The sequence below is a fragment of the Perca fluviatilis genome, chromosome 21 (genome assembly GCF_010015445.1).
Source record: "Perca fluviatilis chromosome 21, GENO_Pfluv_1.0, whole genome shotgun sequence".
In the NCBI taxonomy this organism is placed as follows: domain Eukaryota; kingdom Metazoa; phylum Chordata; class Actinopteri; order Perciformes; family Percidae; genus Perca; species Perca fluviatilis.
In genome coordinates, this window is record NC_053132.1 from 16958059 (window position 1) to 16981568 (window position 23510).

Sequence of the window (23510 nt, forward strand, 5' to 3'; positions counted from 1 at the left end):
AAGATTTACATGCCACGGATTATTTCCTAATGGGTTTTATTCAAAGTATACGACAGTCAGACGTTAATACTAGATAGAACGTCAAATAAATTCCTAATCGTGAGATGTTGACATAGGCTTCTCTCCGCCCCTTAAACGTAACAGCTCAGGCATTGACACAACTCACTGCCACTGCGCGATTGCGACATTTCCGACAGTCGTTGAAGGCAGCATCCGCTCCATCCAGGAGAGCGCAGCATCTGTAGTAGGCTACAGTTGTTCAGTGGAGAGGGCCGACACAACAGCAAAAGACACCGGGCAATTGGTCGTCGTCAGAAGTTAACAGTCGTTTTCCTGCTACTCTAGCTATATGCTGAAAATTTCGTAAACAACAACAGGTATGTTAACAGGGTTATGGCAATGTTGTAGTGCGTCATAATGAAGACACACACAGTCGCATCTTTCCATGAACGTTAAGAAGCCCCATCAGCATCTGTTAGTACCTAACGTTAGCTCACTACATAATAGGCTGGACGCTCGGCTAGCTGTTAGCTAGCTAGTTAAAACGTCAGCTAGCATTAACGTGCATCAACCGGCATCAACTGGCTTTCCATATTTGTAGCATAAAAGCTAACATTAGTGTGGAGCTTTCAGATATAATATAATAATACGTTAATATGTATAACAATACGATGATGACTAAATACGTAAAGCTGATTAATAATACTGGTACTACTGCTAAATCACATTTTACTTTGTAAACAGGACCTTGCTTAGCGTTATTGCTTTACTAAAATGTAGCAAGGTTCCGGGAGTGTTAGCTAGCTATAATGACATTCCCCCCCCCCCAATTCCTATCTGCTCTTCATTTGGGGCTATATTGGCTGAAAGGGCTAGAGGGTCATCTTGAATGTTAACCTTGTTTGCTCAGCAAATAATTTAAATTTGCAACAAGTTTGTTGACTTTAGCTAGCTACCTTTTGGAAGTTGTCCTACCACATACCTCATATAGTCAATTGCACATTCAGTGCATGGGTTAACTAATGTTTCTCTATAGAGTTGACATAGTAGCTAGTTTATGGCAGTCAGAGGTTTTCTGCTTGTTAAACATTGAAAGGTGACCAACTGTTCCCAGTCCTGTCTCATAAAACACTGACAATACATAAGGAAATGGCTTACAGTGGCTTTAATGTTACTTCTCAACATGAGAATCCATCAATATGTATGTAACGTTAAGTTTATAGACTCTGCATTCCTCCACTGAAGGAGAATAACTTTATTTATGAAAGTAAAGTAAAAAAGTAATGTAGTTCTCAAACACTAAGTTATGACGTTTTTCAGTAATCCAGATTAAAACCCAGCAGATCTTAAAGTATGATCAAGTTTGATGAAGTGATTTAAAAGATGATAGTTATTTAGCTAGCTAGACATTCGTATCTAGGAAACTCCACCGTGAAGGGCTGAACAGTGAAGGCTGAAAGTCACCTTAAGTAATAAGGCATGTTTTAGGAACAACAAGAAATGCCCTACCTAGGGACAACCATTACTGTAACACGGAGCCAGTGCGTAAACATTTAAAATCAAATTACAAACTGTGTGTGACCAGTAAAAAAAGAGTCTATTCTAGTATGAACAACCATGTCTTAGTATTGATTAAAAGTAGCATCTGGTATGAGCTGAAGGCTGGCTGTGACTGAGCCCTGAGCTCAGGGATTTAAAGATTTGTCTTTTCAAGGTCTGCAAATGATAAATAGTAACATAATTTAAGATGAGTTCTTCAACTGGAAGAAAAAAAAACTGAGTGTGAAACCATTGTAACTTAACCAATTAAAAAATAATTTCCAAATAATGGTAAGCTTAGTTAATATTGTTGAACAACTTCACATCATATCATCCAAAAAGAGTGGATGGAATATTGGGACATTTTTCAGATTTGCAGTCAACAGTGTGACAAGGACACATGGTATGGATTATTTAATTGACTTAAACAGTATCTGATTTTACAATAAAATCTGCTTTATATGATAGTGATGTCATGTCCACAGTTGAAAGCATATAACCTTGGTACTGGTTGTCAGTTGTTCGGGGTTGTGCAGGATCTTTGCATTTTTGGAGAATTCAAACACATAAATAACATATAATAGTACTTCAGAGTTCAAAATTCAAGAATATTTCTAGTATGTCTGTTTTTCAATTATGTGATTGCTTCTACAATGTGAGTATGATAACAGTAACCTGACAATATCACATTTCACTACTAACTAAAGTTACAGTCAAACAATAGAACAAGGGATTTAAATGTGAAATTTAGTTTGTTTGTATTTTCTAAAATACAAATTTAAAATAAAATTTAAATAAAAAGTTGTTTAGTCAAGCAGGTACAGGATTGTGTCAGCTCTTCAGAAAAACGTTATTTCACGGCCTCATGCAACATGAAAACAAGGAACAGAGAAGCTTGGATTACAACACACATAGAGGGAGTGTGACTTATGCCCAGGACATCATTACTCCCCTATATCTTTACATAGCAAATAGTTGTTTGCTGAATGTTGAGTACAGCCCCTTTAAAAACCTTTAAACTGTAACATCTTTGAACAGACTTTACTATTCATAGCCAATTCCCCTTATTAATTACTCTATTCAATTATACTATATCTGTAGCCTTATCAAGAATATCATTGTTAAGCTGTATCATTGTCCGGCAGTCTTTTTTTATAACACAGCTGTAAAGACATGAGCTCTAAGTGAATTGGGAATCAAAGTTGCGGAGATGCTTAGGATTACTACACTGTCAATGCAGCTTAAGCTCTCAAAACATTTATTAGTGGCTCCTCCGATATGTGGGCAGTCAGCACTAAACTGAGGCGGTGTGTTGGCACTGAAAGAAATGGGCTGAAATGTACTGCTGTTAGTCCTTGGAACAGGCACGACTGTATCTGCCAGATCTGAGCTAAAGAGCAGAACCTCAATGGGACCTGCGGACGATGAGGGAATTGTGCGTGTGTGTTTGTCATTTTTAGACATACACAATTACAGCAGACGTGGCCTCCACGGGGATTGTCACTGTGACTCAACCTCGGGGCATTGTCCATAGCCTATTTCGGGAGGAAAATCAATTCCCTTTGTGAAGAGAAGCAGTTAATGCATTAAACAAATATTCCCAATCACATCAGCAGCCAGTCAGCGCTGTCCTATTAAAGTTTCAAGTTGACTTTGCATTCAAAAGGACTCATAAATAATGTGTGTCTTTTTTAGCTTCTCTTTAAAATGCTCATGCATGAGATGGATGTGTTTTGGGCATGAATGCGCAAATTGTGCAATTCATCATCTTTTTTTTGGATAAATCTTCTGTTCTGCTGTTTCTTCATAGCACTTGCTACCACCTTTCCCGTCAGTCCAATTTTAAATACAATTCACAAAGCATAATGTTGCTTTTGGCTGTTTACATTGTTAATTTTCTTGTTGACAGTTTTCAGGCAGTTCTCTGCGTCGTAACAACGATGTCTACACTTTGTCAATTGTTCAGTGTAGTGTACAGCATAGTATTAATAGGCTGCTATTTTTTTTTAAAATCTGGGGCGAGAGAATAAAAAAAATTGCAGTCGCTTTTGACAGTAGGTTGGCTATTCATAAATGTGGGCAGGATGTCTCTCTGACTAATCAGTGGTCTGCAGTGTTTTAACTCCACCTTCTCGTATCTGCTTAGCTCGGTTGGAACCTCGACCGAGGTGGTAACAAAGAATGGACCAGGTACTATCCTGACTTTTGCTTAAAGTGATGGTTCGGAGTAATTTCACCCTAGGGTCCTTTGCACCATGACCTCGAGCCAAACACCCCCCCCAGAAGCTTTTTTCACCTGGGTCGAACATTGGGAGAGTTAGCATAGAGTAGCGTTATCAGCTGAATAGCTTAGCGCAGGGGCTAATGGACCCACGTTTGTATCTCGTAAGTTACCCCACTAATAATGCCCGAAATGATACCAAACGTCTACAGTAGTACAAATAGGTTATAAAATGATGGATTGGAAAGTTTGTAAGTACACCAGAAGTTTATGTAAATAACACTTGCCTGCTGGCATCTGCTCTCTGCTGTTGTTGTTGCTGCTGTAAGACGAGTGCTTAGGGACGTCTACAAGTTACACCGAAAAGAGATGCAACAAAAGTATTTTTTAATTTAACTTTTTTTTTTAAGTAAGTGCTGTAGTACAACTAACAGGAGACAAGTAATAATTGAGGTAAGTTTGGAGACATTACCTTATTTAATCATTAAATTGATAAATATTTTTGTTGTATCTCTTTTCGGTTCTTTTTTGTAATTTGTAAGCACTCGTCTAACTGCAGGTAGCAGCAGCAGCAGCAGAGAGCAGAAGAGAGCAGGCAAGTGTTCATAAACTTCTGGTGTACTTACAAACTTTAACTACCCATCGTTTTTTATAACACAGACAATATGTAACATAAAAACATTTTCAAGTTAAGTACAGTAAAATAAAGTAAAATAAAGTAAAATAAAATAAAATCAACATAAAAGTGAGATCAGCACAGCGTCCTGAGACACAAGGACACAAAAGCACAAAAGGACACTGACAACACTGAAAACACAACATCCTGAGAATTAACTGTAATAATTAAAGTGCAAAGTGCAAAAATGGCTGGGGTATTTACTGCACCCCTGCTCTGCTGGACTAAGATTTACTATTGGAGTTCAGCAGCTTGACAGAAGTTGGAATAAATGATAACTTTAGTCTGTTTGTTTTACATCTTGGCACACGGAATCTTCTGCCTGATGGCAGAAGTTCATATTCGGGGAAGAGAGGGTGTAGTGAGTCTACGGTGATTCTTTCAGCTTGTTTTCTGACCGCTTGCTCATACAGGCTCTGTATGGGCTTGTACTCTTTCCTCCCTATTATCCATACAAATGTGGGTCCATTAGCCCCTGCGCTAAGCTATTCAGCTGATAACGCTACTCTACGCTAACTCTCCCAATGTTCGACCCAGGTGAAAAAAGCTTCTGGGTGGGTGTTTGGCTCGAGGTCATGGTGCAAAGGACCCTAGGGTGAAATTACTCCGAACCATCACTTTAAACTCGCTGACACACCAACCCGATTATCGGCCGTCGGACAGTCTGGTGAGGTCGGTGACTCGAGTCTGTTCGGTGTATTCCGTGCCGTCGTCAGTCGGAGGAGCCCTCGGCCTTCATTTGGGCTGATTTGACATGTTGAATCGGCCAGTGGGCAGTCGGACTCAATGGCCAATCTGATTGGTGGAGTGCTATCCTGGAAATGACGAGCAGGATGAGCCTGACGAACGCCTCTCAAAATCTGATGAAAATCTTTTAAAGTGACATTTGTCAATCTGAAATAAAGACAGATTCAGCAACTGCATGGCCTATTTCTCGCTTAAAATGTTTTCAGAAACTCGTTTCGGTGAACTAATTTCGTAAAATACGAGATAGTATTCTGAACGAGCCGCCATTAAAGCTGCAGTAGGTAAGATTTTGAAGAGCCAGGACTTTGCCAACAAATTTGAACATCGACAACTTCTCAGTCCCTCCCCCCTTTCTGCTGCAACCCAAACCGTCTCCTAAGCCCCTCCCACACAAGGGAGTTTGACAGAACTGCCGGCATGTCAGACAGACAACATGTTCAATAACTAAACACTAACACAACGTTAACTTTACTCACCAACAGTAAAACGATGCTAACTAGCAGGCTACCGTTTCAGCATCACATCAGACCGACCACTGTGCAAACGTTACTATCATCCTCACCAACGTAGCTTTGTGGACTTTTGACTACTAATAACCAAGTGAAAGATAAATCATTCATGGTAATTATGTTACCTGTTGAGAGGAAATGTGGCTACGTCTGCATCGTTCTTCAGATCTTTAAAATCCTGCAGCCACGCCACCTCTGAAAAGCTACTCCATTATTCACGGAGTTTTGGAAAACTTTTCTGCGGCTCGTGCACGGGGAGGGGGGAGGGGAGAACGCTATATATGCGTGTACGTGCCTGAGCAGTGATTGACAGGCAGATAGACCACCCCTGTGGCCCTGATTGGAGAAAATCAACCGGGAGCGGTGGAATTTTGCCAATGGCACTACAGGCTGTAGGAGGTGCCAGAGGAGCTGTCTTTTTTTTTTTTTTTTTTTAACATAATTCATGTAGTTCTACTGGAACATAGGGTCAGTTTCAGCAAATATGACAGAAAGTTAGTTTTATAAGACTTACCTACTGCATCTTTAAGGTCAGTTTTGAAATTCGGGAGAAGCCAGACCAACGTGACACGTTCGTCCAAACAGCTGCCGGTTTTCATTTTTTGGACAACAATACAGATTAGTGCCGCCTGCTTTTTTGACCAACTCGGGGAGGCAGTTCTGCCGACGGTCGGCCGTCGGGTTGGTGTGTCAGAGCCTTAAGGAAAACCAAAAACAAACGAGTCGAGTTAGGTGGGCTGTGCCGACTATTTAAATTTAAAGTTAAACTGTCTCTCTCATCATGCACAGTCATCATGGCAGAAGCCCACCAGGCGGTGGCCTTCCAGTTCACGGTCACGCGAGAGGGCATTGATCTGCAGCTGTCCCACCAGGCCCTCACTGAGATCTACCTCTCTGGTGTGCGCTCGTGGAAGAAGCGTATCATCGGACTCAAGGTATCTTCATTCTGGCTGTCACACTTGTTGTCCGTGTCCTAAAACTGTCTATGATAATCGCATATGTGCTTCTTCCTCCTTGTTCTTACTGCGTGTCCTCCTCTCTTCATGTCTGCACTTGAATCTGTGTCAGAGCTAAATTCTATTCTGTTGGCCTGTCCATATAATGGTTTTAGTGTTTTTGTTCATTTTTCTGCTCATTCTTCTCAATTTGCAGGTTTGTAGCTTTGCAAGAATAAACAGAATACACTTGGATTTGGCATTCTTATAAGTTATAAGTTACTTGTACGTTCACCGCATTCATTGAAACATTATTCTCGCATTGCCAGACCTTCCCCCACAGCACTGCGGAGGGGGGTCTGGCGAGAAAAACGTGCTCTGGTTTATTGGCATTTAATTAAACCAATCACAATAGTCTTGGGCATCTTGGCGCCGCACGGAGCAACAGCACCTCTGCAAAACAGAACACTCAGATTGAACAGATAGTGTAGTTAGCTGTGTCGATATACCCTGCAGAGATCTGTGGGGCAGTTAATCATAGTCCTCATGAATCCACCTGAGTTTAAAATGCCAACACAAAGAAAGTGAGAGCATGCTCTCAGGGAGTTTTTTCCTGTTATAATGTGTGGACTTCATGCCACACATAACAATGCACTCTTTGCGTGTGGGTACCCTCATGTCTTTGTTTGATCCTCACTTCCATCACTCATTCATATTCAGAAGCAATGTGGATAAGATTTAAAGGGATGTTTGATGTGTAAGCATTTCATACCAAGTCGGACATGCACCTGCTGCAAAAAGCCTTAAATTAACAGTTCAATTCTCTGTGATTTTTTGTGTAAATCAGGTTCATGTTTGACACAGAGCTAAATGCAGTTATGTCTTACTTTATTGTGATCATGGATTAATTATCTTGCCACTGATCAATTATCAAGTGTACTGATTGTGAACAGGAAGAATGGGATTTCAAATCAATCTCTCTTGTCTCGTGCTAACAGAACAGCGTGATAACGGGGGTATATCCTGCCAGTCCTTCCTCCTGGCTTTTTGTGGTCATAGCAATCCTGGCTACTATGTACACACGCTCCGACCCCTCCATGGGACTCATAGCCAAGATACAGGAGCACCTGCCAGTCAGGTAACGCATCTCGTGACTCCATGAAAATTGTTAAAGTTAATAATTAATCTTTTGATTTACCAGACACCCTCTGCAGACACTAAACATTCCCTTTCCCTGATTGTACATTGTGTCACAGAGATGGGTGTACAGTATGTATAGATGTATAGTGTGGTTAAAATAGGCCTTACCCTTCCCATTCTTCCTTTTCATTGTCTTCTGTAATATATATTTTTAGGTTTCTTTTTGCCTCATCTTTACAATGTTCTCCTGTTCTTCTTCCTTTCTCCTATCCACTGTTCCCTTCATAAAAAAAACAGATTTAGCATTTAAGTGAAGGTATATTGGTCACAGCACTGATTCGGAAAAGGGAACGAATTAATTTGAGATTTCCATGCTTGATATTGCCACTGTGAAACAGCTAGCTCTTGTAGTTTAAATCTTTTGAAAGTAGTTTTTCTTCCCATCAGTCCTTGTTCCCTGTTCATCTTGCTTCTAGTTCCATTTTACTGTTATTTGTTTCACTTCCTGTTCTTTTTTTTCTCCCTCTTTCCCATCTATCAATCTGTCCACCTTCTCTCACCATTTGCAGCCAGTCTATGAGCACCCAGTGTCAGACGTTGGTGTCAGCAGTTCTTTTCAGTACCATGCTATGGCTCTTGCTCATCTTCACCATGCGCATGTGCCTCAAGAAGCTGCTCTCCTACCACCGCTGGATGTTCGAGAAGCACGGCAAGATGTCCAACACCACCAAAGTCTGGGTGGTCAGTGTTGTTTCAAACCTTTTCCACTTGGCACCGTAAACTAACCATACCTTTTACTGTCTTCAAGTTCTGTAATCTTTGGTACGTTATATGCTGTTGTTAAAAATACAATTAGTACACTGTAATGTTTCATATTGGGTTTTTTTTAAGAGTAGCAACATAGTTTTTATGTCCTCCCATACTACAAAATGTGTGTGTTTTATGCTGCAAGAAAAGAGATAAATAAAAGGAAAATGTGTCAATCTACAAGTCATCTAATCACCTTAAAGGGACAGTTCACCGCAAAATCAAAAATCCATATTTTTCCTCTTACCTGTAATGCTATTTATTAAACTAGATTGTTTTGGTGCGAGTTGGAGATAGAGATGTCTTCTTCTCTCGAATACATTAGAACTAGATGGCACTCAGCTTGGGGTGCTCAAAGCCGCAAAACAAATTACATTTGAAAAACTCAACAGCAATGTCTCTTTCCAGAAATCATGACCTGGTTACTCGAGACAATTCACAGACCGAGTTGTGAGCAGAATGTTACATGCTATGTTAGAAAGCAAATAGTTGATGCATTAAACGGCTCACAACCAGGTCTGTGATTATGATATCTCCAACACTGGGCAACTGACACCCAAACAATGTAGACTGATAAACAGCACTACAGACAAGAGGAACATTTTTTGATTTGGGGTTGAACAGTCTCTTTAATTTTATCTTAATTTAATCTGATTGTTATGATATATGATATTCTACGATACTACTTGAAGAAAACCAAAAAATATTTTGCCCTAGTATGTCCTCACTTTAATATTTTGAGTCTGTTTGTTTTTTATGCCAGGCTCTGGTGCGGATCTTCTCTGGCAGAAAGCCTCTGCTCTACAGCTACCAGGGTTCGTTGCCAAACCTGCCTGTGCCTGCCATCAAGGACACAGTCAAGAGGGTGAGACGTCACACGAAGCAGAGGAAATGACAACACGCTGATTACTGACCAGGAAACAGATGAATCACTTTCTCCCATTTCCTGCCTCTGTTGCACCACATGTCCTTTGTTGTTGTTGATGCTGGCTGCAAACTAGTTACGAAATGTATAAAAATGCCTGGTATCTACCCTTCTATATTGAGATATATTTGACAAACGAGAGGAGATAGAATGGGAAATAGATTTGTTGTTATATCAGCAGAGTTATGGTAGAAGACTTCCACATACCATCACAAACCGTTTTCTAGGTTTCTGTATTTAGTTGACTATTTAATCTGGTGGTCATTTTATTTCTGCTGAATGATGCTTATTCTTTTTCTTATTCTTTACTCGTCACTTCTGTTTAGCACTTGGAATCAGTGCGTCCGCTGATGGATGATAGACAGTATGAACACATGACCAAGCTGGCGTCAGAGTTTGAGAGCAGCCTCGGTAACCGCCTGCAGTGGTACCTCAAACTCAAAGCTCTTTGGTCCACCAACTACGTAAGTGGTTGACCACAATGCTCTGGTTGATTGTGGCTACTTCAAACATCACGTACGGAATTTAAAATTCCATTAACAATGTATATCTTTATGAGGTTCTGTGGTTTAAATTATTTAACCGGTCTGAATATATAAGTGACTGCCAGTTGGCTTTATAATTCGCTCCGTCTCAAAGATTTTATTGTGTGTTTGTTTTCAGGTAAGTGACTGGTGGGAGGAATATGTCTATCTACGTGGACGTGGCCCAATAATGGTCAACAGTAACTATTTTGGCATGGTAGGAAAAGCTTTTCATTCTCAGAAATTTCCAGTCTAACATGGTGTTAAGTTTAACTCTGTTTGATGGTGGAAATGTTGACTGTATCAGGCCTTGAAGGTTACTTTATTCTATTTCATGGCTTTTGAGCAGAAGTGGGTAGAGTAGCCAAAAATTTTACTCAAGTAAAAGTACTGTTACTTCAGAATAATATGACTCAAGTAAAAGTAAAAAGTGGTCATCCAAATAATTACTTGAGTAAGAGTAAAAAAGTGCTTGGTGAAAAAACTACTCAAGTACTGAGTAACTGTTGAGTAATGTCTGATTTATTTTTTAACACAATCAGACAGACAAAAATACAAAATAATCATCTTTAGGCAAATTATAGTTCATCCAATCAATAAAATTAATTAAAATTAATTAATTAATTACAAAATAGCTTAAATTAAAATAATCCAGGTAAATTTAAGTACTTAAAAAATAAAATCAATAAAATAATAATAAATCAAAAATAAATAAGCCCAAGTAACACAAATTTCCAAACCTTTATACTTTTTTACCAGGCTCTGCAGGCAGAACTAGAACAAGGTAATTTGGCTGCTGTTTCACACTTTTACTAAGGTAAACATGCTTTCAATATGAGGCCAGGGGTGTTCCTCCTCGTCTGTGTCTGCATCGCCGACAGTTGATTCTGACATTTTTGTTATGCTACGACTGTAAAGCTAACCCGTCCTGCCGCTGAGATTGAGTATGGTCACGTGACGAGACTGCACAACTACGTTTGATTGGTGAAACACAGTCACGTGGTAGAGCCTTTAGCAGAAGTCTCTCTCTCTGTCAAAATAAAACGTACGCGGGGGAGATAAAAACAATGACGCGTAGAATACCAAAGAGGTAAAAAGAAAAGTAACAAGCTCATTGTAGCCTAATGTAGCGGAGTAAGAGTACAGTTTCGTATTCACAAATCTACTCAAGTAAAAAGTATAGTGATTTAAAACTAATCCTAGAAGTATAATTTTTTCAAAAATTTTCTCAAGTAAATGTAACGGAGTAAATGTAACTGGTTACTACCCACCTCTGCCTTTGAGATATTTAAGGATTCAGTCTGGGAATCATTTGTGGGCATTGTTTGTTTGTCACAAGGAGAGAAAAATAATTGTGTATTACTGCTTGTCACAGGTTTTTACCTTTTTTTAATAATCCTGGAAAAGTCCAAATTAATTTATGTTCTTTGTCAACAACGCTCACGTTTATATTCATACATCTTAACACATACAGTAATATGAATGTGAATGTTGTTTTTAGGTATGGCTTCTAGCAAAAACAACTATTTTCTCAAGCATGTTCCAATCCTTTGTTTTTTGATTAAAAGAACCATAGCGATAATAACTGAGAGGATTGTTACTCATGCACGCTTGACCCAAACTCTCCAAGCAGAACGCGGATCTTGATTCTGTAATCCCAGGCGGATCAATATGTTTGGAAAATAGTCGCCCATGTTTATTCTTCTCCTGACTTCCTGTCTCTTCCTGCGTTCTCTCCCCAGGACTTTATGTATGTGACGCCCACACCCATCCAGGCGGCCAGGGCAGGCAACAGCCTTCACGCATTCTTCCTATACCGCCGCAAACTCAACAAAGAAGAGCTTAAACCTGTGAGTTTAGCCCACCAGCCAACCCAACTGCCCCGTGGAGGCGTTCACTATTTATGTCTCTTTGCTATGGCAACAGAAGATTTTTTGATAAAATTTCTCAAAATGATGAGACAAATTTCTTTGTGGAACCTGAAAATATTATGTACTGGTAAATGATTACAATAGAAACATATGAGGCCATCAGTACATGTTTTGACTGTGTGAGTAACATCCATTCATTGCTGTTTGTGTGTCTTGACTGTTTATAATATGGTAGCGTGTGCATCTCTCCTTTTTAATGTTTATGTGAAGACACTTTCCCTCATGTTCTCATACCATGCTCATCTCTCACCCTTTCCACCTCTCTTTCGCTCGCTTGATTTCTCTTTATTTACTACCCTCGTTTCCTCTCTCTTAAAAAAAAAAAAAAAAAACTCCCTCTTTTCGCTTGATTCTACGTTCCCTCCACTGCTCTCCTCTGTCCTTGCCTTCGCCCTCTCCTCTCCGTTTCCCAGAACCGTATACCAGGCACTGTCATTCCTCTGTGTTCAGCTCAGTGTGAGAGGCTATTCAACACCACACGCATTCCTGGAGAGGAGACTGGTAAAGAGACTGACATGCAAACGCACATAGACACACGCTGTGGCAACGTCAATATTCACACAGTGCTGAATATGATATTGTCTAAACATTAGCAGGTTGCTTCAGCAAGTGAGAAAAGCTAACACACTGCTGCTTCAGAGATTATGAGGCAAACTGCATGTGTCTGAGCTGTCTGGAGTTTAAGCGTGGGATAGAAAATTGTGTGAAAGACGAGTGTTAATGTGTGTGTATGGTCTCAAGAAACAAAGGCGCCGCAATTCACTGAGTCATAATATGTCTGCTGTACAGTCCATCCTGTCATCTCTCATCTGTCTCCTCTTGCCTTCTGGTCTCATCGCAGGTCTGTCTGGGTTTCTGGAACGGGTCTGTCTTCAACTAATGTCTATTTTCTTCTGCCCACACATTTCGTTTTCTCATCTTTTCCTTCCTTCCCTGGTTCTCTTTCTATTTCTTCCCAACACTGTTTTCTATCGTCCTTTTTGTTTTCTCTCCCTTACTCTCTTTTTGCACTGTTCCCATCCTTTATCCTGCTCAGTTATTGTTGAGGTCTGCAGTTCCTTGCTGTTCCTATCAATTTGAGAGGATGTTTGACACTTGTCGAATCCCTGGAACACTAACAGGTAGTATTAATGCTTTTACACAACCGGCTCAATCCTAGTTTTAGATCTTAGAAAACATTTTTTTACTTTGTATAATTCAAGAGATGTAACATTTAAGAGATGTGTCACCTTTTTCAGGCCTTCTGAGTTTGCAGGTATGATAATTAAGAATTTAAAATGAAGACATATCCCTGTCTCATATATAGTAAATGTTCCTTGTTCATTATGTTAATGAGCCAATATCTTGATAGTCACCCTACTAAAAAAAAGAAACACCCTTGCTTCCCTTTACTCAGGCATGCCTTCTTCAGCACTGTGTTTCTTCATTCTTCCATTTAAGTCGGCGTTAAGGTATCCGTTTAGTTTTATCTAAACTATATAAAAGCTATATAGTTTTGACAATATCATAGATCCACAAGGGAACTGAAAGAAATGCGAGACTCAGAGAGAAAGTCGCCATTACAAATCTGTTTGCTACTTCAGCACCATGGACAGCGCCATGGATTAATCAACACACATGGCTAGATTTATCAAGCCGTTTGCGCCTGTTTCCAGACGCTAATTGGTCGCAAAGACGGACGTAACCAATGCGGGCTATTTAGAAACAGGGCGCACTTGGGTAAAATCGCAGATTGTCTGCCACATGAGCGAGAAGAGACAAGTTGCGCTTTCAATATGCGTTCGTGGGAGGGTCGTGGGGAAAGTGGGAGTTCCACCCGAAAAGGTGGGAGGATAAGCGCAAAGTGCACCTAATTATATATTCCGTTGGTATTTACAAAGCCTCTCAGTAAGGGCCCCTCTATTCTCGCGGGGGAAATTCTCCGCCTCTTAAAGAAGCAAGTTCTAAACCAGCCGCAATCAAGTTACCTCGTAGACCTTTATGCCGCTGGTGAAATGGCAACAGTAATTTGAGCAGGACGAAGACATAGTCGAGGCTGAAAATATTTTTAACACAAGAATCACACTTTGTCAGTGAACACAACATCATTTAGCGTTACAGATCAAGCAGCCATGCAATATTAGAGTTACTGGAAGAAATCAAAGATGAAATTGAATCTCCCACTCAGCGTTCACATCCCATTCCACCAGTTGTTAAACTCCTCGCTACATTACAAATATTGGCATCAGGATCATTTCAAACAGTCATAGCATCAGCAGTGGGAATATCGCAGTCTGCACTCAGCCATATCATAGCACAAGTACCGCTTTGCTACAGCGCAATTTACGGTATAGTGGGCGGAGAAAGACGCTGATTGCCTGATGGGTGTCAGGGTTGATAAATACTACGCAAAATGTGGAAGCATAGCGTGCGCTATTACCGAACTTGCATAAACAGACGCAGCGCAAACTGCGCTAGTGTTACTAAATTAGGCCCACAGTGAGGCTACTGATATTTCAGAGACATGGTCGGGGCCATAGATTCTAACTTGCACAAACCTCAGTCAGATAAAGGATCAATACGTCAGGCAGACGAGACTTGACCAGGTACTCTCTGTTACTAGGGGGTGGAGAGGGGGATGGCAGGCATTTTGGTCATTTTGCTAACAAGGGGGGTGGCATCCTGCCTCATATCACCTACTGATTAAATGAATGCATTGCTGAAGATGAATGACATGAATGTGAGAACAACCCTTGCCAGTAGGACAGACAAAATGCTGAGGTTTTGAATAAACGTAAGCACAAGGCACACATAAATTCCTAAATTAAGTGCATCATCTCTGATGTATTTGTGTTTCTTTGTCTCAATTCACTAAATATTTCCTTTTTTTCTTTTACGTGCAAAGACACCGTGCAACATTGGCAGGACAGTGACTACATAGCGGTATACCACAGGGGTCGCTACTTTCGTCTTAGGGTGTACCAGGCAGGCAGACTCCTGTCACCCAGGGAGCTTGAATTCCAAATTCAGAGGATCCTTGATGACCCTTCACCCCCTTCCAAAGGAGAGGCCAAACTGGGGGCCCTGACCGCTGGAGACAGGTCAGTTTGACAAACCACCAGTGCTTAAAACAAAAGGACAGTACATCCTTAATGTAATTAGAGCCCAACTCGGTTTTTGAGACCGATATTGATTTTAGAGGGGACAAAATTCACAGATTATCTATATGCAGTGAATTTGCAGTGAAAAGACCTTTTCTATGTGGTTTGTTTTTCACCAGTATGACTATGTAAAAATACTCAGAAGGCTGGTTCCTTAAACAAATAACTTTATTAAAGAATATTGAACATTATACATTATGCATACAATGTTTCACAATCCAATTCAAGAAATAACCACAGAGAAAATAAAGAATATATAAAAATAAATAGCTAAATAAACATCAGTACTGTATGTTCAGTATCAGTCAATTGCTGACCATTTAAATAAAGAAGTAACGCAATGACACCATTTCTAATTCACCCCCTCAAGCCTCGTTTTCTGCATTATATGTTCTGTAGAAAAGATTTCATATCGCCAACATATACTCCGATACAATAGCTATGTCTGTGATAGGCCAATATCGGCTACTAAAATTTGTCTCTAAATGTAATGTCATCATTTTCCTCTGAAATGTTTCCCAGAATTCCATGGGCTAAAGCCAGGGTGAAGTATTTCAGCAGTGGGGTCAATAAACGCTCCCTGGACTGCATAGAGAAAGCCTCCTTCTTTGTGTCCCTGGATGATGATGACGACGGCGTGACGGCAGATGACCCGGCCAGTCTAGATTCCTACGCCAAATCCTTGTTGCATGGGAAATGTTATGACAGGTAATTTTACACATAACTGATCACTGTCTTGTGAACATGTAATAAGTGAACTAGTTTTTAATGTTGTGTTGTTTAATCTTTATCTTGGTTGTCATGCAGGTGGTTTGACAAGTCCTTCACAATCATTTACTTCAAGAATGGAAAAATGGGCATCAATGCAGAGCACTCGTGGGCTGACGCACCGGTGGTATCACACTTATGGCAGGTAAGGAACCTGAAAGAAACGTAGGCTCCACACTGTTGTCATCTGGTTCTGAGAGGCAATCGCTTAAAATTGTTGTGTGTTTCCAGCACGTCTTGTCCACTGACTGTTTCCAGCTCGGTTACAATGCAGAGGGTCACTGCAAAGGAGAAGTAGATTCATCACTACCACAACCACAGAAGCTGAACTGGGAAATCCCTCCAGAAGTTAGTTATCCATTCACACATTTCCCTTTATTCCTTTTCTCCTTTAGCTAAAGAACACAGGTTGCCTAGTCGGCAACAACTTCTACTGGCTTTTTATACATGCATTACAAAAGTGTGTTTTGAAAATGAGGCATGTATTGTAGACATAATTCACATTAGGCTCATGCTAACATTATAAGGTCACAATTACTGTTATTTAGATTTGTATCTATTTTAAATAGGTACTGTAGCATGCAAACATCTTATTTTGTTAATTTCATCTTTCAAAGTGAGAGTTGACATAGTGACAAACCCACGTTATATAATAAGAAAAACAGCTGCCTAAATTATTGTAAAAAAGCTTATGTTGAATTTTGACATTTCCATTGATGCATTTTCAAGGATATATTATAATGTTGGAGACTGCTTAGGATCTAGAGAAACACTGTATTGTTAAAGAAATATTTTATATATAATTATTAGTTTTCTTGGCAAGAGTCAGATAAGAAGATCGATATCAACCTCATGTCTGAATACTTAATATGAAGGTGAAGTCAGTGTAGCCTAGCTTAGCATAAAGACTGGTTAGCCAGTCAGCGCCAGGGACAGGACTAACATTGTGGTGACTCGTTATTTGGAACGATATGAAAGCATGGCTTATTCTTTTGAAACCACAGCGCAATGGTCATGTTAATGTTAGCTGTCTGGATGTGTCTGTCCCAGTGTGAGGAGCAGATCTCCCAGTCTCTAGCAGTGGCCCAGGCCCTGGCTAGCGATGTGGACTTGCACGTTTTTTCCTTCCAAGACTTTGGCAAAGGAAAGGTCAAGAAGTGTCGAGTCAGTCCAGATGCCTTCATTCAGATGGCCCTTCAGTTGGCCTACTACAGGGTAAGCCTCCCTCTGAAGTAGCATGCCTTTGTGTGCGCGTCAGACTACATTCAATTTGGACATTGCATTTGACACTGTGAATGCTATCTGTTGCATGTGAGTTTTTGTTTTTGTATTTCAGGACCAGAGGAGATTCTGTTTGACGTACGAAGCCTCCATGACCCGTCTGTTCAGGGAGGGCAGGACCGAGACTGTTCGCTCCTGTAGCAATGAGAGCAGTGCCTTCATCCGGGCACTGGAGGGTGGAGAGGTGAGACCGTGGAAACTCTCTTCATTTCCATCATTTTAGTATAGTACAGTGTTTAAGGAACATTTTGGTGGATAACATAATAGGAAATCAAAAGAGAATGACTAAAGGTTCTATCTGCATTGCAAATGATTATGTTTTATTGCGTTTTTCTCGCTCGCATAAATCATGCAGTGTCTATCATTAATATGTGCTATGCCAAGCAGTCATGCTGCTCTTGCCATTCTCCCCCAGGCAGCACATGTGTGCAGGCGTTTGTTCCACGAAGCGGCAGAAAAGCACCAGCATTTATACCGCTTGGCTATGACTGGAGCTGGCATCGACAGACACCTCTTTTGCCTCTATGTGATGTCCAAATACCTCGGAGTGGAGTCACCTTTCTTGAAAGAGGTTATTTTTTTTTCCTTTGTCATTTTTAGTCAGACATCAGTCTGTCCGGTTCAGTATGAATATTTATCTCTTTAGCCTAGCCAATACAGCAGCAACTTCAGCAAATTGATGCGATGGCCTTTTGTGGGTATTTCAGGTGCAGTCTGAGCCGTGGCGGCTGTCCACCAGTCAGTCTCCAATGCACGTGGAGATGTTTGACCTCGTCAATCACCCAGAGTACGTCAGCTGTGGAGGGGGCTTTGGACCGGTCAGTGCTTCATTCACAAAGTCATTCAACTGTTTAAGTTATGGCAAAACTGGAAGCCAGAAATAAACTTCCATTTTGCCATTGTAGCATGTCATTTTACTAACTGAAGCCGCTCTTTTTCAAAGCCACATTTTACAATTTTACCTCGTAGGACACGGGGGTTGCTGGACTACCGCAGCCTCGAATCCCTTAGTTTGTGTTATTGTTTGACTTTGGTGTTATTAGAGGGTTAGGAACTAACAAAAAACTAACAGATTGAGGCAGTGTGGACCAGCAACTCCCCTGTTCTGCGAGGTAAAATGACCTGTTTTTGTCAAAGGAGAAGAGCGCGAGATAACGGCTTATTATTATAAATGGCTGTCTGACAGCAAGGTAAAGCGGCGAAAATATTCTGAATGTAGTGTACACTTATAGAACTGATATTGATTTTATTTTAGGTGGCTTAAAAATACATTTAGCTGCTGCCCCCGTCCACAGCCGCAATTTGCTTTTGTTCTGAGCCGGGACTGCTGCCTGCTTCTGCAAACTGGGGGGCGTTCCTACCGCCATCTACTGTTGACTGTACAACCTCACACCAAACATCCAAACTATCCCTTTAATGGCTGTACACAGTTTGAGTTTTGAGAAATAACAGTACCATTCCATGCTTTTTGCAGTCTTGACACTGTAAAAGTACAAGCAAATTTGTTTTTTAATATTTATTGAACAAACCACGCAGGTCCTTCTTTTTCAAAGTGGCTCCGGGTTCTGATTTTCATTAAGCAGCCATGAGTATAACTATTGTCTGTATCTCTTTCAGGTGGCTGATGACGGTTATGGGGTGTCCTACTCCGTTTTGGGAGAGAACATCTTAAGCTTCAACATTGCGTGCAAGCTCTCCTGTACAGACACTGTGAGTCTAATGCAAGTAGTAATATTATCCTCCATAGAAAAAGTTGAAAAGAATGAACTCCTCAACTTGGGGCAATTGTGAAGTTATTAGTTTATAAAGTTTATCTCTGTTACTATTTAGATTGATGAAACAGATGACATAAAACCTTGTTGGATGAAAAAAAAGTATCTCCCAGTCTCCTTATTCTTTATTCTGTCTCCCCACCCCCAGTCAGCCCATGCGTTTGGTGCACAGATCAGAAAAGCTCTGCGCGACCTGCTACAGCTGCTGATCCCCAACCAAACAGAGTTCAAGACAGAGGAGAAGCGGCCAGAGGCCAAGAAAGACCTGTAGCCGGTTACTCAGGAGAAAAGGATGCTGAAGGGAAGGTGTACAAGCGTAAATGTTACACTATGAAGTAAGGAAACAAAGGGGTTGTTTTTTCCCTCATGCATTGGGAGAATTTTATAGTCACACAGATGATTTTCAAGTGTCAGCTCAATGGGGAAACTGATAAGATGGAGGTGATGTTTTTACTAATATGCATCTATATTTGTGTGTGTCTATTATCTGGATGATAGGTGTGTGAGAAGGAAAAAGGTCCATAGATTAACAAGAAGTGTTACTCAAGTACAGTACGGTTTATGCGTTTAGTTTTAACAGTAAAACCTTTGGAAAATATGCAAGTTATTATTTTGACATGTTTTGATTATAATAAAAAAGGCCAGTACATATTGCAGCACTCAAGGATTAGGGTAGCAATTGCTAAACACTTCACCTTATTACAGGGAGTAATTTAAAATCAATTCAAGTGCATTATGTTTTGACACCACTAAGTGTGCCACACTTTTTGTGCCACTAATTTTCTGTTGTTAAATTAGTACATTAGTACTATAGTCTCGGCGCATTAGCTCAGAGAGGAAACACGCAGGGCTGTTGAGGCAATTTCAGTTTCTACCATCTAAATGCAACATTGCTGTAACAATGACGCCACATATTTAGAAATCTCGGAAGTCTGGGACTTCTCACTGTTTACTCATTATGTATATATCTGCTTTCTACAAAAACAACATGATTGTAATGCTGTGCTGAGAGTGCCCGGCTGTTTATACAGGGAACAGCAGTAGTGAAATGACATGGCTCTACTTAATTCATAGGTTGGCATTACTCTTTGACTGGTATTATATTCAGTGCCAGCTCACCCAGGCTGTAACCTTTATTTCATGTTTCTAAACATATTCAAAATGTGCATACAAATAATGTAGGTCAGTTTATCTTTCACTGGTCAGGCTTTTCAAAAGTTAAAAACTGAACTGTAATGAACTCCAGTTATTTCACTGCCATCTATAAATCTGTTTTGTAATTATTATTACCACTGGATTATTAAAGAAGCATCGTAACAATGCAAGCTATATTCATGAACATTATGTGCAGGTATTTAACCTTGAGCAGTGTTGCAGGTCAGATGGTGTGTACCAGTGACACAGACTGCTGTTATTCTTCATTGATTATTGCCTTTTTGGTTTTCAGTTGAGCTTGTCTTGTATTACTATGATCAGCCGTTGTATTACTATGATCAGTCTTTGTAATGCAATATTATGGAGGAACATAAAGTCATTCTTCAAGAAAAATACCAACAAGTGTTTCTTTTTGTTACCTTAAGAGTACTCCGCCGATTTAGCCTTCAGACAGTTACAAAAAAGAAATAATGGCAAAAAATGGATGGAGCAGAACCAGCAATATCTTTTTTTATTCAATGCATGTTTATACCTTGTCAAAACCTGGTGCCTACATTACCCAAAATGCAACTGTACAGTTGAGATCACTTGAATTTATCAGATTATGTACGGCTCCCTTTAGCGCCACAAAAGGGCGTTGGCGTTCTCTTTAATGCTCACAGGCTTGTCAGAAGGGAAAAAGATTATGTATCTATTTTATATAATTTTAATTTCTGCAAAAGGACACAGCACACCTACTGTTAAATAATGAGAAATAAGAGTGAACATTGAAGACAGCTTAAAAAATTAGAAAAATGAACCTCGTAAATACATGAATAATATCTGTGTAAAATAAATACCACATACAGACTGCAGGGTATAACAACTGTAGGAGTAATTGACCTGTTATAATAATTTGTATTTGCCAAATACATCAGAAAGCACTTTCCAAAGCGCGGCATTTCAAACAGGGAGGTGCTTTCTGTAAAATAGGCTTTATGTGTATTACTAATAGAGTACAACTCCCCAGCTCATTCTGGTTTCATTGATCATGATATTACTGGCTGTTTTAACCACTCTAGCCATTATATTTTTATATTCACAGCTAAGGTGTCCATACAGATGTTTAGAAGTAATTGCAATGTCTTTGTTGCCACGGAAGATAATTTCATATTGGCAACTTCACTTCATGCCTCATTGCTTTCCTACTTTTATTATTTATGTAAAAGCTTACCATCTGGCTGGACTCTCCACTGAAGCTTGGCCCCCTCATATTTTTGTTGGATCTATGAAAGCAAGAAAAGAAAAAACACCTTTAGTCAAATAGGCTAGTTATGTTACTATAGTAATGGCCCATGTACACTGGTAGTGATAAGACAACTTCTTGACTACTGTCAGCAGCACCTACATTTTAGAATAGAAAAAAACGTACTTAGTTTAAAATGGCTTCGCTCACAGTAGTCACCGAAGTTCAACAATGAATTTGACTTCAATTCCACCCTCAGTATCTTCTTTTTTCTCTTTTCTACGGCTGAACAGAAATTATACAATGTATACTTTTGGTTTGTTTTGTTAAATAAATAAATCATGTTATATACTGTGACTTGATAGAATCGGACTGAATGCTCACAGTTACAGCAGGAGAAGGGAGAGTCTCTGTCAAACCACTTCTTGGCAGAGGGCCTACACTGCAGTGTCCATCCTTTGGCTGAGAGCCCTCCCAGTCTCTGAAGGAACTGTCACTCTGGTCCGACCATTCCCACTCATCTCTGAACAAAGCGATCCAGTCCAAGGACAGCGATGGCACATTTCCATTAACCATTTGCTGTAATGCCTGATTATCAGTCTGGCTCCTCACACTGGCCAAGTTATTATCATTCCGTCTCCAGTACTCTTGGGCTTGCCTCCATGACTTCTCTTGAAGAACAACAGCCATTCCACCGGACCTGTCATCTGTGAATATTGCAAAATGAACTATAGAGATTAAAAGGTTTGAAGAGAATGGGGGACACACAAATAGCGTGCTAGTATACTTTTAAGCCGCTGCACATGCTTAAAGGTGCGTTAAAGAGATACTCCAGTCATTTAGTTGTGCGCTTGCATGAAGTCGGGAGAGTTAAAAGAGACAGATTTTAAAACGAACGGTCTAAATCAAAGCAGCAGAGCCTGAGATATCCATAATTTGAATCTCTAATACGGGTAAAGATTAAAATATGCCGCAATTCCTACGATACAAAAAAAAACATCAACAACCACCTCTTCATCGTTAAAGTCTTTTCTCTTGTAAAACTTAACAATACCGGTTGCAAACCTTTCCAATTAAGCATACATTTCACCTTTGTGTCACAAGTAAGTTGTAGTGGGGCATCTTTTTCGCTTCAGTGTGGTGAGTGAAACTGTAATGGGCTCATTACTGCTCCCTGAGGCTGCATGGCAGACAACACCCACTGGGATTATGGTAAGATCCAATAAGGTCCAGGGCGTGGCGTGAGCGGCTACAGGTCAAAGCTGGACCCTTCTTGTAAGACCTGCAGTTTTTCATCCAATGGCCACAAGGGGCAACAATGAGGCAGTTTGTTCCATACTCAAAAAACAATCTTCGACAAGTGTTTTCAAACTGTATTTTTCATCTTTACAAGAGAAAAGACTTCTAGGATGAAGATGAACTGGTTGTTTTGGAAAAAGTATGTCTGGCTAACATGTTGGCTAACTTTATTAGTTAGTTAGTTATTAGTTAGATAGATGAATGGTTACAATGCATGCATACATGCATTTTCCATGCTATTCATAGTAATTAAAATCCAATTTAAAATATTTAGTTAAAATAAGATCAGATTCTTGAAATAATTTTAAACATCCAAATTATTTTCCTTACCTGATGCACAGATGTTTCCTCGTGAGATAAAGTGCACTTCTGCAGGTTGTTACTCTTTCTCTCTCCCTCTTCATACGCGTTTTGGCTGTTTCCAAAGCACCTTCATATTGTGTTTATTGAAATGCTGTATGCATTTGACCATTGCAAGGCAAAATTTGCATTTCACAAAAATATCTGTAAGAAGCAAGTGTAGTTTGTGGTAACAGCCGGCTGACATCAACATTATGTGTATGACCTGTTCTGGTTGCCTATGATGTCGACAGACAGACAGACAGACATATTCCTGTAAAATACCACATGGTCTGTCATTGTTAATCAGCAGGAAAAAACAACCTCCATCCTGGGAACACAGGACCTGACCTGACAGAAATCGTCTTGTTTTTGCCTCATTTTTTTCTTCAGTCTCTTTTTATCTCCTGCCACCTGTCTTTCTGTCTCTTATTTCAGCTGTGAGGTCAGCAACAAACCCTTCAGTCATTATCCTGCCCATCAGACTTCAGCTTATGCCCCTCAAAAGCCGACAATAATCCGCATACAGTCCCATGTCCTTCTTGTCTATATCTTTCCTGACAACACACACACCCCA

The 23510-nt window shown here is 40.1% G+C and overlaps 1 protein-coding gene and 1 long non-coding RNA gene across 4 annotated transcripts; one reads left to right on the top strand and one right to left on the bottom strand.

Annotated features, from left to right (window-relative positions):
- Positions 1-179: 179 nt before the first annotated feature.
- Positions 180-20465, top strand: LOC120551302 (carnitine O-palmitoyltransferase 1, liver isoform-like). Of its 3 annotated transcripts, XM_039788611.1 has the most exons (20): positions 180-377; positions 3686-3729; positions 6482-6627; positions 7626-7765; positions 8337-8508; positions 9338-9439; positions 9826-9963; positions 10163-10240; positions 11766-11873; positions 12368-12455; positions 14839-15034; positions 15617-15802; positions 15902-16007; positions 16094-16210; positions 16913-17077; positions 17199-17327; positions 17559-17714; positions 17851-17961; positions 18761-18853; positions 19064-20465. In XM_039788611.1, exons 3-20 carry the CDS (start codon positions 6487-6489, stop codon positions 19184-19186), a joined length of 2349 nt encoding a protein of 782 aa, XP_039644545.1. In that variant the 5' UTR covers positions 180-377; positions 3686-3729; positions 6482-6486; the 3' UTR covers positions 19187-20465. The 3 variants fall into 3 exon arrangements, with proteins under 3 accessions (XP_039644545.1, XP_039644544.1, XP_039644546.1); XM_039788610.1 differs by lacking the exon at positions 3686-3729; XM_039788612.1 differs by lacking the exons at positions 180-377; positions 3686-3729; positions 12368-12455 and adding an exon at positions 12991-13075 and having other exon boundaries at positions 6487-6627.
- Positions 20466-21283: 818 nt separating this feature from the next.
- Positions 21284-23486, bottom strand: LOC120551665. Its single transcript, XR_005637897.1, has 3 exons — positions 22925-23486; positions 21680-22002; positions 21284-21335 (listed from the first exon to the last, which is right to left on the bottom strand). It is a non-coding gene; the product is annotated as an uncharacterized LOC120551665 (long non-coding RNA).
- Positions 23487-23510: the final 24 nt, after the last annotated feature.